Genomic DNA, 14,460 nt, shown 5'->3' with positions numbered 1-14,460 from the left:
ACAGATTTAAATACTCATTTCACTTGAACATATTTATTTTCTTATTATTACTTTTTATTAATAATATGCTAAAATATATTTGCACTGGAATAAGTCGTACGTAAACAGACACTAAAGATGACTACAAAATGACTCTTTTGCAAGAAAGTGTCCAATTGAATTACAAAACTATTGATGACGGCTGCTACAATAATTATAAAATTTGTTGTAAAAAAAGAGTTGGGTATTTGGTATTTGGTATTTACCTCCAAAAAAACAGAAAAAAGTAGAAGTAAAAGTAAAAGCAAGCGTTGTGGGAAAGTTTACACATTCCCAACCACTGAGGGCGGCAGCATCTTGTAGTAATTGTTTATGTATGCACTGCACTAATGCACTTTTCTCAGTTTTTCTGTACATAATGTATGTATGCGCTTTCTAATAAAGGTAGGATTGAAAATGCGTTTAGCCTTTGCCCTTTGATTGAGGGCAGCGCATCGCTTCCAAGGCAAGCAAGAAAAGCGAACTCAGTTAAAAACAATTAAAAATTTGCCTCCTCCTCCTCCTAATTAGCACACTCGCTTTGCTGCTGACTCTTTAGATCTGTCTCTCCAAGCTCGAAGAAGATCTCTGTATTCTATTTTTCTATACTGTATATAAAAACCTCACTCTCTCTACACCATTACGTAATGCTCGCTCCATTTATTCAAGGTAATCTTCATTTTTTTTCTCTCTCTCTCTGTTTGGTTCCCGAGAAAATGTAGGAGGAAAAAGAAAGAAAATAAAAGGGAAAGTGGATTCTGGATTCTTGTTTATTGATGCTTGCATGTTTCAAACTCTCTGTTTACAAGCTTAACTATGGAATTACTTGTATCAAGCTCTGTTGAATGCAATTTTGGTCGTAATTTAACACATCTTAAAAGAAGGTATTATAGTTTGAATTTGTTTGTTTTTTTTTTCTTCTGATTCAGACACCTTTTCTCCTTCTGACTCTTGTTGTTTTCCTGCTTGATTCCAGAATTATTTTGCCTTTACTTTCTGTTTGGGTGCTGAGAAAATTGAGGAAAAAAAAAGCAGAATTTTAAGTTTTGTGTTTTCAAATTTCTAATGGTCACAACTTTATAAAAAATTGGAAAAGGTCAACTCTGAGTTATACATATATATATGTAGTATTTTCTCTTATTGGATTCTAAACAATGAAAACTTATACTCTAAGAATAAAAAAGGTATGGATAAATTCTATACTATTTTTATCCTACATTTTCTTGGTAAACAAACAATGAAGTAGATGATGCTCTATATATATAATACATGATGAACTCAAACTTCAAAAATGATAATATTTGGAAGAACTGAAATTTGGGCCTGTTCCTGATTGAATTCAAATTTTCTTTTTTTGGGAGTTCCGTTAAAGATTGACCTAAAGTGGCAATGGCGTCAAAACAAAAATCAAAATTGAAAAAATTGGGTTTGAGCAGCTCCAAAGCTGCTACTCCTTCATCTTCAACTACGTCATCTTCGAAACAGTATCTGGATACATCTATTGATGGTCAGAGCTCTCCTGCATCTTCATCCGCTCGAAGTAAGCCTCAGTACTTCTACTCAGAGAGCTTACCTGTGGAGGGAGAGAGATCCAAAGAAAATGTCACAGTTACAGTTCGGTTTCGTCCACTAAGGTGCATTTCACTTTTCCAAACTATATTTTATTGGTAATTTTCATTGATGAGTGCTTTAAGTTGATTTTGGTCTGTGTATGGACTAGTCAAAGGGAAATCCGTCAAGGAGAGGAAATTGCATGGTATGCAGATGGTGAAACTATTGTGCGGAGTGAGCATAACCCAACAATAGCTTATGCATATGGTAAAGTATCACATTTTTTTGCTATTTATAGATTTTGTACGGTGGGTGAAATTGATAACCTAAATTCCATTCTCTTAGGTTTTAATGTGTAGACATTTGAAAAAACTTAAATGGTCCTTGATAATTTTATTGCCTCATATTTAACTTCAGAAACATCCAATGCGGATGAAATTATATAGGCAAAAGAAAATACCAAAGAAATGCAATGCTGCATGTGGGAATAAGTAAACGTTTTAAACTTCCTTATGTCATGAAATTGTGAAATACATTTCCAATTTTTCTATTTCTTATTTTTTCTCTGATCATAGTGGTGAACAGCAAAATAAAATGTGTACGTGTGAAAATTCTAGGATTGTTTAGTTTTGGATTAATCAGCTATAGCATTTTAAACTTTGCTTTGTAATATTACCTCCTACATAATGATTCAACAGTTTGAGTTTGAAGAACTACAGCTTTTTTGGGCTGACTTTGTTTCAAGTTTATATGTTGGAAAAAAACAATCATTTGTAGTCAGTCAAAAACATAATTTTATACTTATTTTCCTATCCGTATTTTAATAATTTAGTACAACATGTTCTCTCTCTTTTCCTATCCGTATTTTTTTAAATATTATTTTTGGTCAATTATAATTATATAGTTCTTATTCAAGTTAATCCTTGATATAGTATTCTGTGTCTCAGTTCGTGGGTTTTATTTATTTATTTTTATTTCATGCTTCTAGATCGAGTCTTTGGCCCTACAACCACAACTCGTCATGTCTATGATGTTGCTGCACAGCATGTTATTAGTGGTGCTATGGAAGGCATCAATGGTAAATTGTTTAAATCCCTTGTAACAAATTTTTCATTATTTTCAGCTTGTCACAAATGTTCTAATATTTTATCCTAAATGTTATCATCATTATTGTTGCTATTGTTTTCTCAGTAGTGTCGTGGAGTGAGCATGGCCTTTTTACAATTGTACAGACTGGCCTTCACAAATACAGTTTTGAACTAATACTAGAAGTCTAGAACCCAAAAGATATAACAACTATGTGGGGTTAGCTTTGTGAAATACTGAAATACCTTTTGAAGTATGATTTATCAATATATGGATCCATTATGAGCTATCAGCCTGATCTAGATGCGGTTTAAAATGTAGTTTTGATTATTTTGAGGTACCTTTGATAAGCAACTCACACAACAGCCATATTTCAATTATTTTCATTCATGGTTCTTTTCCAACTAGATGAAATGAACAATCAAACATATTTTTGTATTTATTTCGTTGCTTCTCCATTCTCAATATTATTAATGCTTGTTTGGTACAACTTATTTCTTAGCTTTTGAAAATGGATTGTTTTAAAAGGTTGTACCTAGAGAAAATGGGGTTTTGAAAATCTTTGAAAAAGTACGGTTTCAAACCGTTGAAACAAATGGTTCTAAGTTGTGATATGAATTATAGATGAAAAATTGAAGATCCTTGTCTGTTGTATTGGTCATGATAATTTCCATCCCTAGAGATGGTGTGTCAAAATAGGATGAGGCAATTTTAAGTTTTTCGTAAGATTTATTGTTAAAGAGGAGGATGTGTGATGTGGCCCTGGAAGATTGATTTATCCATTCAAAGCATCCACATAAATACAAAGGAACTGCACTCAAAACAGCACCAGTACCGTGATGACCAAAGCTCCCCTTCCAACAAGCCAACACATCAACGATACTTCGAGGCATAACCCACTGCACTTGAAATAAACTGAACCAGGGACCAAAGCTCATTAACATACTCACGATGGAGAAATAAATGATCAGCCATCTCACCAGCTTTCTTGCACATATAACACCAGTCAAATACATATACCCTCCAGCTATGAAGATAATCAATCGTGAGGATCTTACCCAATGCAGTGGACGAAGTAAAAAAAACTTAAAAGAGGAACCTTAACTCTCCAAATTCTCTTCCAAGATAAAGCACTGTAAAAAGATTTTACATCAAACAGACCGCTCTTATTTGGCTACCAACACAACTGGTCTTCAACATCTCTTTTGATCTTAGTGGAATAGAGAAGGTCCAGAAACATGATCATCTCCTCCAACTCCCAATCATGCAAAGGTTGTATAAGGTGGACATCCCAAAACATGGAACCATCATGCCAACAAAAATAATTAGCCATCATATTCCCCTTGTCATGTGCCATGCTAAACATAGCAGGGAAGAGATCCTTTAGAACCCCAGTACTGCACCACCTATCAAGCAAAAAGCAAACATGGGTTCCTTTTCTGACTTAAAAATAAATAACTTGGTAAACCAATTCCAACCTGCTCAGATATACTTCCATAAACAAACACCATACCCTCCTCTAACCTCCTTTGAACACCACCCACCCCAATCATAACCATATTTGCTTCCCACAACCTTCCTCCATAAAGTGTCCTTCTTTGTAGTAAAATGGCATAGCCGCTTACCCAATAGAGCTTGGTTAAACTGCCTCATCTGCCTGATACCTAAACCTCCCTTAACATTATCTTCTACAAATCTACACCCTAAATCTACAAATCCTCCTAAACCTTAACCCACCACAAACACACATAGACAAATCCTCAATTTGTCCTACGTCAATTTGGTATCAGAGCCAAAATCCTACTACAAGTTCTTTAATGAATTTACTCCACCAACTGAATTTCTCATTCAAGATGGTGGTCGCCACTAAGGAACTCAGTTCAAAGTTTTAAGCTTAGAAAAATTTGCAACAATTGACTTTAGCTTTGTAAGGGTGTGTTCCTAGAAGCAAAGCTAAAAGATTTGTCTACCATGCATGACACTTTGGATAAGCTGGCAGTTGTTATTTTGGAAAAATATCATGATAGAATGGCAGCTGATCAAGAACTTAGATATTCCTAATTAGACCCAAGTTTTTTCCCACCTTTGTTGGAAAACATTGCACTCGTTAGCAAGGTGAGTATAAGGCTAATCATGGAAAAGTTAAGACCAAGGAAGATATTGATAGTACTGCTATGGATCAATTCAAGAAGGATTATTATTTGAAAAGCCTTCCAAGTATTTTTTTTATCATTCCAAACAAATTTTATGATATGGTGGAAAAGAAAAATTTGTTATCCTTAATGTTTCCAAGGTGATTGAAGAATTGGTACAAGGTTCAATTTCAAAGGCTTTTATGCTTCAACACTTCAAAACTCAAGGCTGAGGTTTTTGCAATTGGGGGAGGATGCTGCAACCATGAAAGATTGATTTATTGTTACTTTGCAATTCACCCATTCAAGATTTATTTTATGGTTCCACATGGGAAGTCTAATTGAAGTTAAAGTCGTGTGGTTTTAAAGGTCTACATATATGTGTCCTAAGGTTGAATTGGGTTTTTATTCAACAAGTTATGTTCAATTTGTGTTTAAGGGAAAATCTGTAATTTCTGAAACCTCTTCGAATTAAAGGGTGTTTTGTTAGTTGAGTCAAGTCTAGAATTTCTTAAGAGATCCTAAGTATCTTAGGTTTTATTTTCTTTGAATCCAAGCTAGTCTTTTATTAGTAGTTACCTTATTAGGTTTTTAGTTTACTAGGCAAACTAGGAGTCCTATTATAAGAGTGAAATGGTTCCAATAGGGGAGGTTGATGATGTGCATGCCCTGGCTGAAATTTTGGGCTGCAAAGTTGGAAAGTTGCCTATGTCTTATCTTGGCATGCCTTTGGAGGCTTCACATAATTCCCTTCAATTTGGAATCCTATTTTGGAAAAATTTGAGCGGAGATTAGCCAGGTGGAAGAAGTTGTATTTGTCTAAGGGGGGTCGATTGATGTTACTCAAGAGTACACTATCTAGTCTTCCTACCTATTTTCTATCGTTATTCACAATTCCTACTCATGTGGCTAATAGAATTGAAAAGTTGCAAAGGGATTTTCTTTGGGGTGATAGCAAAACTCATTTGGTAGGATGGGATAAAGTTTGTGTGCCTATAGCCAATGGTGGTTTGGGGATAAGGAAAATTACTACTTTTAATAAGGCCTTATTGGGGAAATGGTTGTGGCGGTTTGGGAAGGAAGAGGATCGGTTATGGAGGAGGGTGGTAGATTCAAAATATGGGGAAGAATGGGGGGGCTGGACCTCAAAACTGGGTAGGGGAGTTCATGGGTGTGGTTTGTGGAGAGGTATTCGCATGGGATGGGAGGATTTTAGCAAAAATTGTCAATTTGTTGTTGGGTTGGGGAATAGAGTGAGGTTTTGGCAGGATGGGTGGTGTGGGGGTCAACCTTTTCACTTGGCTTTCCCAAGGTTGTATGGTATTGCCATTGATAAGGAGGTATCTGTTGAAGCTTCTTTGTCAAGGCAGGGGGAGAAGGATAGAAGAATTTGGGATGTTCGTTTTATTCGAGAATTTAATGATTGGGAGATGGATGAAGGGCTGCATTTTCTTTGTATTTTGGGAGCTAATACTCCTCCAATGGATGTGGGAGATCGGATGAGATGGAAGTTGAAGCTTAATGAGGATTTTGATATTCGGTCATATTATAACAAATTAAGGAATTCTCCTTCAATTGTCTTTCCTTGGAAAGCTATATGGAAAGTAAAGGCCCCTAGGCGAGTTTCCTTTTTTGTTTGGTGTGTAGCTTGGAATAAGATCCTAACGGGTGATAATCTAAGATTGAGGAGATTGGTTTTTGTGGACTGGTGCATTATGTGTCGACATTGTGGAGAGACGGTAGATCATTTACTTCTTCATTGTGAGATGGCTTATCGGTTATGGAGCTTTGTCTTTATAACTTTTGGCCTGTCTTGGGTTGTACCTAGTTCGATCCCAGATTTGCTTTTTGGCTGGTGGAATTAGTTGGGGAAGCACTCGTCTCAGATATGGAATTTAGTTCTGTTGTGCATCTTTTGGTGTATTTGGAAGGAACGGAATCGGCGGACTTTTGAGGATTTGGATAGTTCCGGTGATCAGATGCTTGCTTCTTTTAGTGGGACTCTTTTTGATTGGTCTCGGGCTTGGGGACTCACGACTAGTGATTCTCTCCCTTATTTCATTAGCTCTCTTTCTCTTTGTAATTAATCTGTGGATTGGTTTTTTTTTTTTTTTTTTTTTTTTTTTTTTCCTTCTTGTATTTTCTGGGTTTGTTGTATGTTCTTCATGCATAGAGTAGCCATTCGTATATATAACATTCTTACTTATCAAAATAAAAGAATGAGTCCTTATTTCCTATCAAAACCCTATATCTTTTTTTTTTTTTTTTTTTGGTAAACTGGAGAATGCATTAAACTAAAAAAGAGGAGCAGATACAACTGGGCCAGGACAAAGCCTGGAATGAAAGAGACCATAGAGGTCTGAAACATAACAGTTAAACAACCAGGGGGGAGGGGAAGAGAAATACAAAAAATCAGAGGCAAGCTTGGATCCTTGACGGGCAAGAGCATCTGCAACTGAGTTTGATTCTCGATAGCAGTGCTTCACTTTGACTTGAGGAAAACGGGAGATCAAAAGCCTGCAATCAGCCACTATAGCGGAGTTGGAAGCAGAGGAAGACCCTGAGTCATTCATCAGATCAGCGATGACTTTGGCATCCAAGTCTATTTCTAGAGCATTAATATGCAGCTCTGAACACATGACAAGGCCATCCCTAAGAGCCCAAAGTTCTGCTAAAAAGCTGGTAGTAAGACCAATTTGTCTGGCAAAGCCTTTAACCCACACACCTGCATCATCCCTAAGCACCCCGCCTCCCCCAGCAACCCCAGGATTCCCAACTGCAGAACCGTCCGTGTTCAACTTATACCAACCCCTATAGGGTCTTTCCCATCTAATCAACTTGGTCAACTTCGGCTTATGAAGGCTGTTACCTTGGGCACAAAAGAAAAATTCCATAGCGCTTTGGATGACTTCCTGATGCAGGGAAGAAGAGGGAGTACGGTTTTGGAAGATAACCTTGTTTCGGTGATTCCAAATAGACCAAATACCAAAAGAAAAAAGAATATGCCACGGAATAGAGAAGGAGCAGACCTTAGACCCGGTTCTGCAGTTGGATTCAAGCCAAGTTTGTAAGTCTTGAGAGAAGAAGGTAGAAGCAAGGCCAAGAGGATTTAGATTATGCCAAACAGTAGAAATTGCAGGGCAATCCCGAAGAAGATAAAGGATTGATTCTGAAGATTGGTGGCAGAGGGGGCAGGAAGAGTTAATCGGAATACCCCTTTTGGCAAGACATTCCCAAGTTGCAATACTTCTGTGTAAGCACATCCAGATGAAAGTCTGGATTTTAGGCAGAATGTTTAATTTCCAAATCCAACAACCATTAAAAGCAGGGACAAAATCCACCTGATTTGAAGCAATCTTATAAGCACTGGCAAGATTAAATTCCCCATTAGAGGTAGCAGCCCATATGAGTTTATCCTTCTCTTCTGAAACACGAGAATGAGGCATGGCCTTGATTTCCATATAAGTCTTTGCAGGCAGCTCCATAGAAATTTTGCACCAATTCCATCCAAATTCCGAAGCTATATCTCCAACTCTCAGTTCCTCCTCTTCCCTAGTGAGAGGACCATGGATAAGACCCCTTATCGGACCTTCAGAGGTCCACCTGTCAAACCAGAAGCTAATGTTACTGTCTCGACCCAAACTCCATCTAGTACCTTCCTTGAAAATATCGCTGCCTTTATAAAGAGCCTTCTAGGTAGAAGAGCTAGGAAGGGAGTTCACATTACTAGAGGAGAGTCTTCTACGAGATAAATATTTCTTTCTTAGGACTTGGGACCAGAGAGCATCACTCTCCTCATGAAATCTCCAGTTTAACTTGGAGAGATAGGCCATATTTCTACCCTTTGCCGTTTGAAGACCAAGGCCACCTTCAGCTTTAGATTTAGTGACTTTATCCCACCCCACCCAGTGCATTTTCCTCTTTGAGTCCGAGGAGCCCCAAAGGAAATTCCGGCTATATTTATCCAATTTGTCAAGAATTCTAGAAGGGAGAAGAATAGATTGCATAATATAAGAAGGGATCGAGCTAATGGAAGCTTGGATAAGAACTTGGCGACCAGCAAAGGACAAAAGGTTAGACTTCCACCCAGCTAGCTTCTGCTCAACACGGCTCAAAACAAAATTCAGATCTTGGTTCGAAGATCCCGCATGTCTGAGGGGAAACCCCAAATAACTGCCAAGATTAGAAGTGGAGCGAAACCCAAGGATATTGCTAAGACGACCTCTCTGCTCCTGGTTAACATTGGGGGAGAAGAAAACTTTGGATTTAGAAAAATTAACTCTCTGCCCAGACAGCGAACAAAATTCCTCAATAGCCTCTCTCACACTACCACAATTTTCCTCATTAGCTCTTGCAAAAAGAAGCAAATCATCAGCAAAAAACAAGTGAGAAAAGGTTGGACCACTAGAAGAGGCTTTGAGAGGGGTCCAAGTCTTTTGAGAGCATTTTTCCTCAATAATTCTGCCTAAAACTTCCATGCAAAGGATGAAAAGATAAGAAGACAGAGGATCACCTTGACGGATTCCTCTTGAGGGAAGAAAAGGATCAAGGGCTCCACCATTGACTAAGATGGAAGCTGTGGATGATGAGACACAGCTCATAATCAACTGAATCATCTCTAAGGGGAAGTTTGCTGCATGGAGAACATCCCGAATAAAAGACCATTCGAGTTTATCATAAGCTTTCTCAAGGTCAAAACCCTATATCACCACAACCAAATGTAGACAAATTCCCCTATTTGTCCTATGGCAATGAGGCAGTTCAACTCTTGCATGCTGAGATCCATGAGAAATTATGCAAACTAATGTGATTTAATGCATTTATGATTTATTCTTGGTGAAGCCATGCAAGGGCTTTTGTCTTAGTCGTTCATTGGTCCTTTGAAGATTTATAATCTATGAGGACTTGAAAATTCTCAGGGATTCCTGCTTCCCTATGAAGCTTTATTGTGCGCCTATTGGTTTTTTTTTTTTTGAAGCACATGTGCCTATTGGTTTTAATTTACTGAGGAAGGCTTATGGACCATGCTAATTTCAAGATGTTTGTTGGTGCTTGTCTAATGCTCCTTGGTGAATGTAGCTGTGTTTTCTACATGTCAGAAGTAGAATATTAGAAGCTAATAGTTTGATACAAGGGTAAAAGCAGGGATATTGAGTTTCTTTGACCATTTAAGTTTTTGTTGCATTGAGGGATCCACTAGTCTTTGGAAAATTATTCAAATTAGAGACTGACTTTATCCAATAATTGTTGATTCTTGATCTATGCAGTTTCCTTTTAAATTAGTCTTGTCTTGCATCTATTTTTTTTTTTTTTTTAAATGAGCCATGCTAATCCAAACTGCAGTGCTTGAGGACCTATGTAGTTGAACAACACATTGTTTGCTTCTGGGTACCTGTTGTGTTGTTGCTTAGGAACCCAAGGCTTTGCCTTGTCAACGCTGGACTACTACTACCTGCCAAGGTTTTAACGTGGGTGTTAGGGGGTCTGTTTAGGTAGGGTGACAAGTTGAGCACTCCAATCAAAATTATTAGGAGTTGCATTAAAAGCTAATGGATCAGTACTTTTCTGGTTGGCATTTTTATTGTTATCTACATTGTTGCTGTTGTGTAGCATACACTACAGTTTAATTGTTTACTATGCTCTCTTTTTTATCGCAGGTACAATTTTTGCTTATGGGGTGACAAGCAGTGGGAAGACCCACACCATGCATGTGAGATGATATATTTGTGCCCCTCCTTCCTTACACATTTGATATCTGAAATGCATTTGAAAATTTGTATTTCTTAAAGTGTTGATAATTGCAAGTGCTATTCAATGATATGCTGGTAGGTTAGACAATGTTGACTTGGTGCACTGTTATTCTTATTGTAGAACTGATTCATGACCTTCTCTATATAACACAAGAGTGAAAGTTGACTCCTTAGTAGCTTTAGCTTGTCATGTTGAAATGCTCTGTGATTTATTAATGTTCATATAGAATGGTGTTTGTGTAGAAAATCCAAAATATCTTGTGATAACTTTATAATTTCAAGATGCATTGTGGAGTTTCACCTTTGAAATTGCTATTCTATCATTCTATGTGCAAGGCATTTCTAGCATTACCTACATTTCTAATTCTTCTTATGTATCATATGATATTGCTGACAAGAAATTACTTATGGCTATTACCTTGATACTACCAAAGACACCCATACACACAGTTGGCTAAACAACAAAATTCGAATTTTCTTTTGGAAAAAAAAGAAGAAAAGAAAAGTAATTCCTTATGTTCATTACCTTTTCTTGATCTCTTCCACATTGGCAACCCCACATTGACGTGTTGGCTATCATCTTGATGCTTCCAAACATAACCATATGCATAGCATGAACTGGATAGGTTAATTTCTTCCAGTTTTTCACGTTATATTCTGTATGATATTGGTGATGGGTCAAGGGTGAAGTCTTGGAAAGACCGATGGTGTGGGGAGACATCTCTTGCAGTCACCTATCCTGAATTGTTTAGATTTTGCCGAGATAAGGAAGCAAGTGTGGTGGAGCCTATGAAGTCCACTAATGGAGTCATTTTCTGGGATGTAAGTTTCTTTAGGGGTGTTCATGCTCGGGAATTAGAGGCTGTGTCGAGCTTCATGGATACCATATATGGCGCTACAGTAAAGGGGTTTGGTGAGGATAAGATGTGTTGGAAACCAGATAGAAATAAGGGGTTCATGGTTAATAATTATTATTGTCTTCTAGTGGGCTCTAATGATTGTTATTTTCCATGGAAAAGTATTTGGAAGCAGAAGATCCCTTCGAGTGGCATTCTTTGTTTGGACTGCTGCTTTAGGTAAATGCTTGATGATTGACAATTTACGTAAAAGGATGGTTTAGATATTGGATTGGTGTTATATGTGTAAGAGTAATGGTGAATCGGTTGACCATTTATTTCTTCACTGTTCGGTTGCTATGGATTTCTGGTCTATGGTTTTGGGTTTATTTGGAGTAAGCTGGATTATGCCGCAGTCTGTTTTGGGGCTCCTAGCTTGCTGGCAAGATAGACTTGGTCGTCATAGAAATGGTCATATATGGTTAATTGTTCCCCATTGCTTAATGTGGTGTCTTTGGAGGGAAATGAATAGCAGGTGTTTTGAAAATAAAGAGAGATCCATACCAGACCTCAAGCTTTTTTTCTTTAGAACTTTATTAGATTGGTTGGCTACTTTACGAAACCAATCATTCTCTTCCTTTCTTGATTCTTGTAATTTTTGTTGACCCCCTGTACACTCCCTTTGCAATAGGGTGTCCCTTTTATGATATTAATAAAACTTATTACTTATCCAAAAAAAAAAAAAAATTGTCTGAAAAGATAAGTAGATACAATATGAGATTCTAGCATTCATTGAGGTTGGGGCACCTTCATTCAAGTTTTATTTTTCCATTAATTATACCTAATCAAGGCCAGCCTAAAGTATTGAATTTGACTTCTGGAGTAATAATTCTTGCTCTCAAGTAGTCAAGTTATATGGCTATTTATTTATTTTTGATTGGCAAGTTAAACACATACGGAGTGGGTCTTAAACCCACAACCTCACCTTTCACCTAAAATAAGATTATTTTTTAGTTTCCCATTTAAAAATGTCAATAATTTTGGTCATGTGTCTCTGGAAGGATATAAGTTCCAGTATGTATGTAAATAAAGTTGACATTGGAGGAAAGAAAAATCCGTGATATCATATTCTCCTAGATAATGAACTCATTTTGCTTTCAGGCCTTGGATTTAAGTGTGTTTAGTACCTCTATGTGCGTATCTAAAGAATGTTAGCTAATTTCATGCCTCATGATTTAAGCCATTATAAATTTTTAATACCATTTGCTAAGAATTTCTATTTTAGCCATATACAAAGGTTTGTTAGTGATTCCCTCCCCTTGTTCCTGAGTTCTCTCCTTGTTTGTAATTAAGTTCTTTGTTCTTTGTTCTCTTTTTATTTATTTATTTTTTCTTCTCTTCCTTGTAATTTTTTGGACTGCTTTGTGGTCATTTTGCATAAGGTAGCCTTTTCTATATACATCTTTCTTACTTATCCATATCCCAAAAAAAAAAAAAAAAAAAAAAAATTCAAATACATTCCAAACACCATACTTCTGCATGTCCATGTTGCATATGCATTTAGAAATTGCGAACAACATGCTTTTCTTGATCAAGTTGCCCATCCTTTTGTTAAAACCTTCTAATTTGTGTATGTTGCGCATTAACATGTATTCGCTGTATTGTGGTAGAATATATTAATAAGGAAAAATGAAGCAATGAGTTTCGATTTACAAATTTTATTTGTATGCTAATATGGTATACATACCACTTGCAGGGTGATCAGAGGTCCCCTGGAATTATACCACTGGCTGTGAAGGATGCTTTTGGCATTATCCAAGAGGTACTATGAAGGGGATATAGCCTCTCTGTAACTTCCACCTATACATTTTATTATTACAGAAACTAAAGATTCTGACATGTATATATACCCTAGACTCCAAACCGAGAGTTTCTTCTTCGGGTGTCGTACTTGGAGATCTATAACGAGGTGAGCGTCTTGACATTCTTTTTTTTTTTTTTCTAGATTAAATGGTCCTTGTTATTCATAAAACCTAGCCTGAATTATACTTTTTTAAGATGCATATATTTGATATACTTTAGCTTGGATTCTGTTTTTATTTTTCCAGTGACTTCACTATCCTTTAAGGTTTCTTTTATTTCAGGTTGTTAACGACTTGTTGAACCCAGCAGGGCAGAATTTAAGAATTAGAGAAGATGCTCAGGTACTTGTTAGTCATATTCTAATCCATTTTCTTGATGTTGTCTCCTTTGTTGATAACACTCACCAAGTAAAAGTGGTTATTGTCATTTTTTGATTGCTTCTATTGCTTAACTAATGTAGCAAAACAATGCTTGATAAAATTCATCTGTCATTGTAAAATAGAGATGGAAACCACATGGTATTTTTCATCTATAGCTTTAGGTACTGCTATAAAGTAGTATGGACAAAAGATTGTTTACCAAAATATGTTACTCTTTTATGTTGCAACATGGACGCCTTAACACTTGCCGGGGTCTTGTGGTAGGTGTACATAGATAAACACTTGTATGGTTGTCCCTTGTCATAGCCATCCTTTCTTTGTTTCTCTTTTGGTGTTAAACCGCTGAACTGTTTTGCATCCATTTATCTAAGGAAAAGGAAAACGAGAGACTTGAATTTAATCAAGTGTATTAAAGATGAAGATCATAGCCATCCTTTCTTTGTTTCTCTTTTGGTGTTAAACCGCTGAACTGTTTTGCATCCATTTATCTAAGGGAAAGGAAAATGAGAGACTTGAATTTAATCAGGTGTATTAAAGATGAAGATCAAAGAGTGTAAGTAAAGGAAGAGGAGATCAAGAGAGATGGAAGATTTGTTTTGATAAAGTTTTTAATGAAAGCCATACAAGAATTTGGAGCAAATTGAGCAATCCAACAGAGTATAGAAACTGCAGGTTAGTTTGAAGAATTAGGATGACAGAGGTAAACAGTGCTTTGAGGAGGAAAATGGGAAAAATTGTGGGACATGATGAAATTCCCATTGGATATTGGAAGTACTTGGGTGAAGTGGGTGTAGGGTGGTTGACAAATCTTTTCTATAAGATCTTCACTATTAACAAAATGCCT

General features: G+C 36.8%; 1 protein-coding gene across 1 annotated transcript in view; it reads left to right on the top strand.

The window, feature by feature from the left end:
* The first annotated feature begins 355 nt into the window (after positions 1-355).
* Positions 356-14,460, top strand: part of LOC115952572 (kinesin-like protein KIN-7K, chloroplastic) — a 37,034-nt gene continuing 22,929 nt past the window's right edge. Inside the window, exons 1-8 of the mRNA XM_031069744.1 lie at positions 356-687; positions 1,391-1,652; positions 1,739-1,836; positions 2,558-2,647; positions 10,445-10,497; positions 13,130-13,195; positions 13,289-13,342; positions 13,518-13,577. Coding sequence (XP_030925604.1) covers positions 1,408-1,652; positions 1,739-1,836; positions 2,558-2,647; positions 10,445-10,497; positions 13,130-13,195; positions 13,289-13,342; positions 13,518-13,577 — 666 coding nt within the window. The 5' untranslated portion in view covers positions 356-687; positions 1,391-1,407. The remainder of the gene's footprint in view (positions 688-1,390; positions 1,653-1,738; positions 1,837-2,557; positions 2,648-10,444; positions 10,498-13,129; positions 13,196-13,288; positions 13,343-13,517; positions 13,578-14,460) is intronic.

Source organism: Quercus lobata, chromosome 7 (genome assembly GCF_001633185.2).
Source record: "Quercus lobata isolate SW786 chromosome 7, ValleyOak3.0 Primary Assembly, whole genome shotgun sequence".
Classification (NCBI taxonomy): domain Eukaryota; kingdom Viridiplantae; phylum Streptophyta; class Magnoliopsida; order Fagales; family Fagaceae; genus Quercus; species Quercus lobata.
Note: the sequence above shows the minus strand (reverse complement) of the source record. Positions and strands in the feature narration are given on the sequence as shown.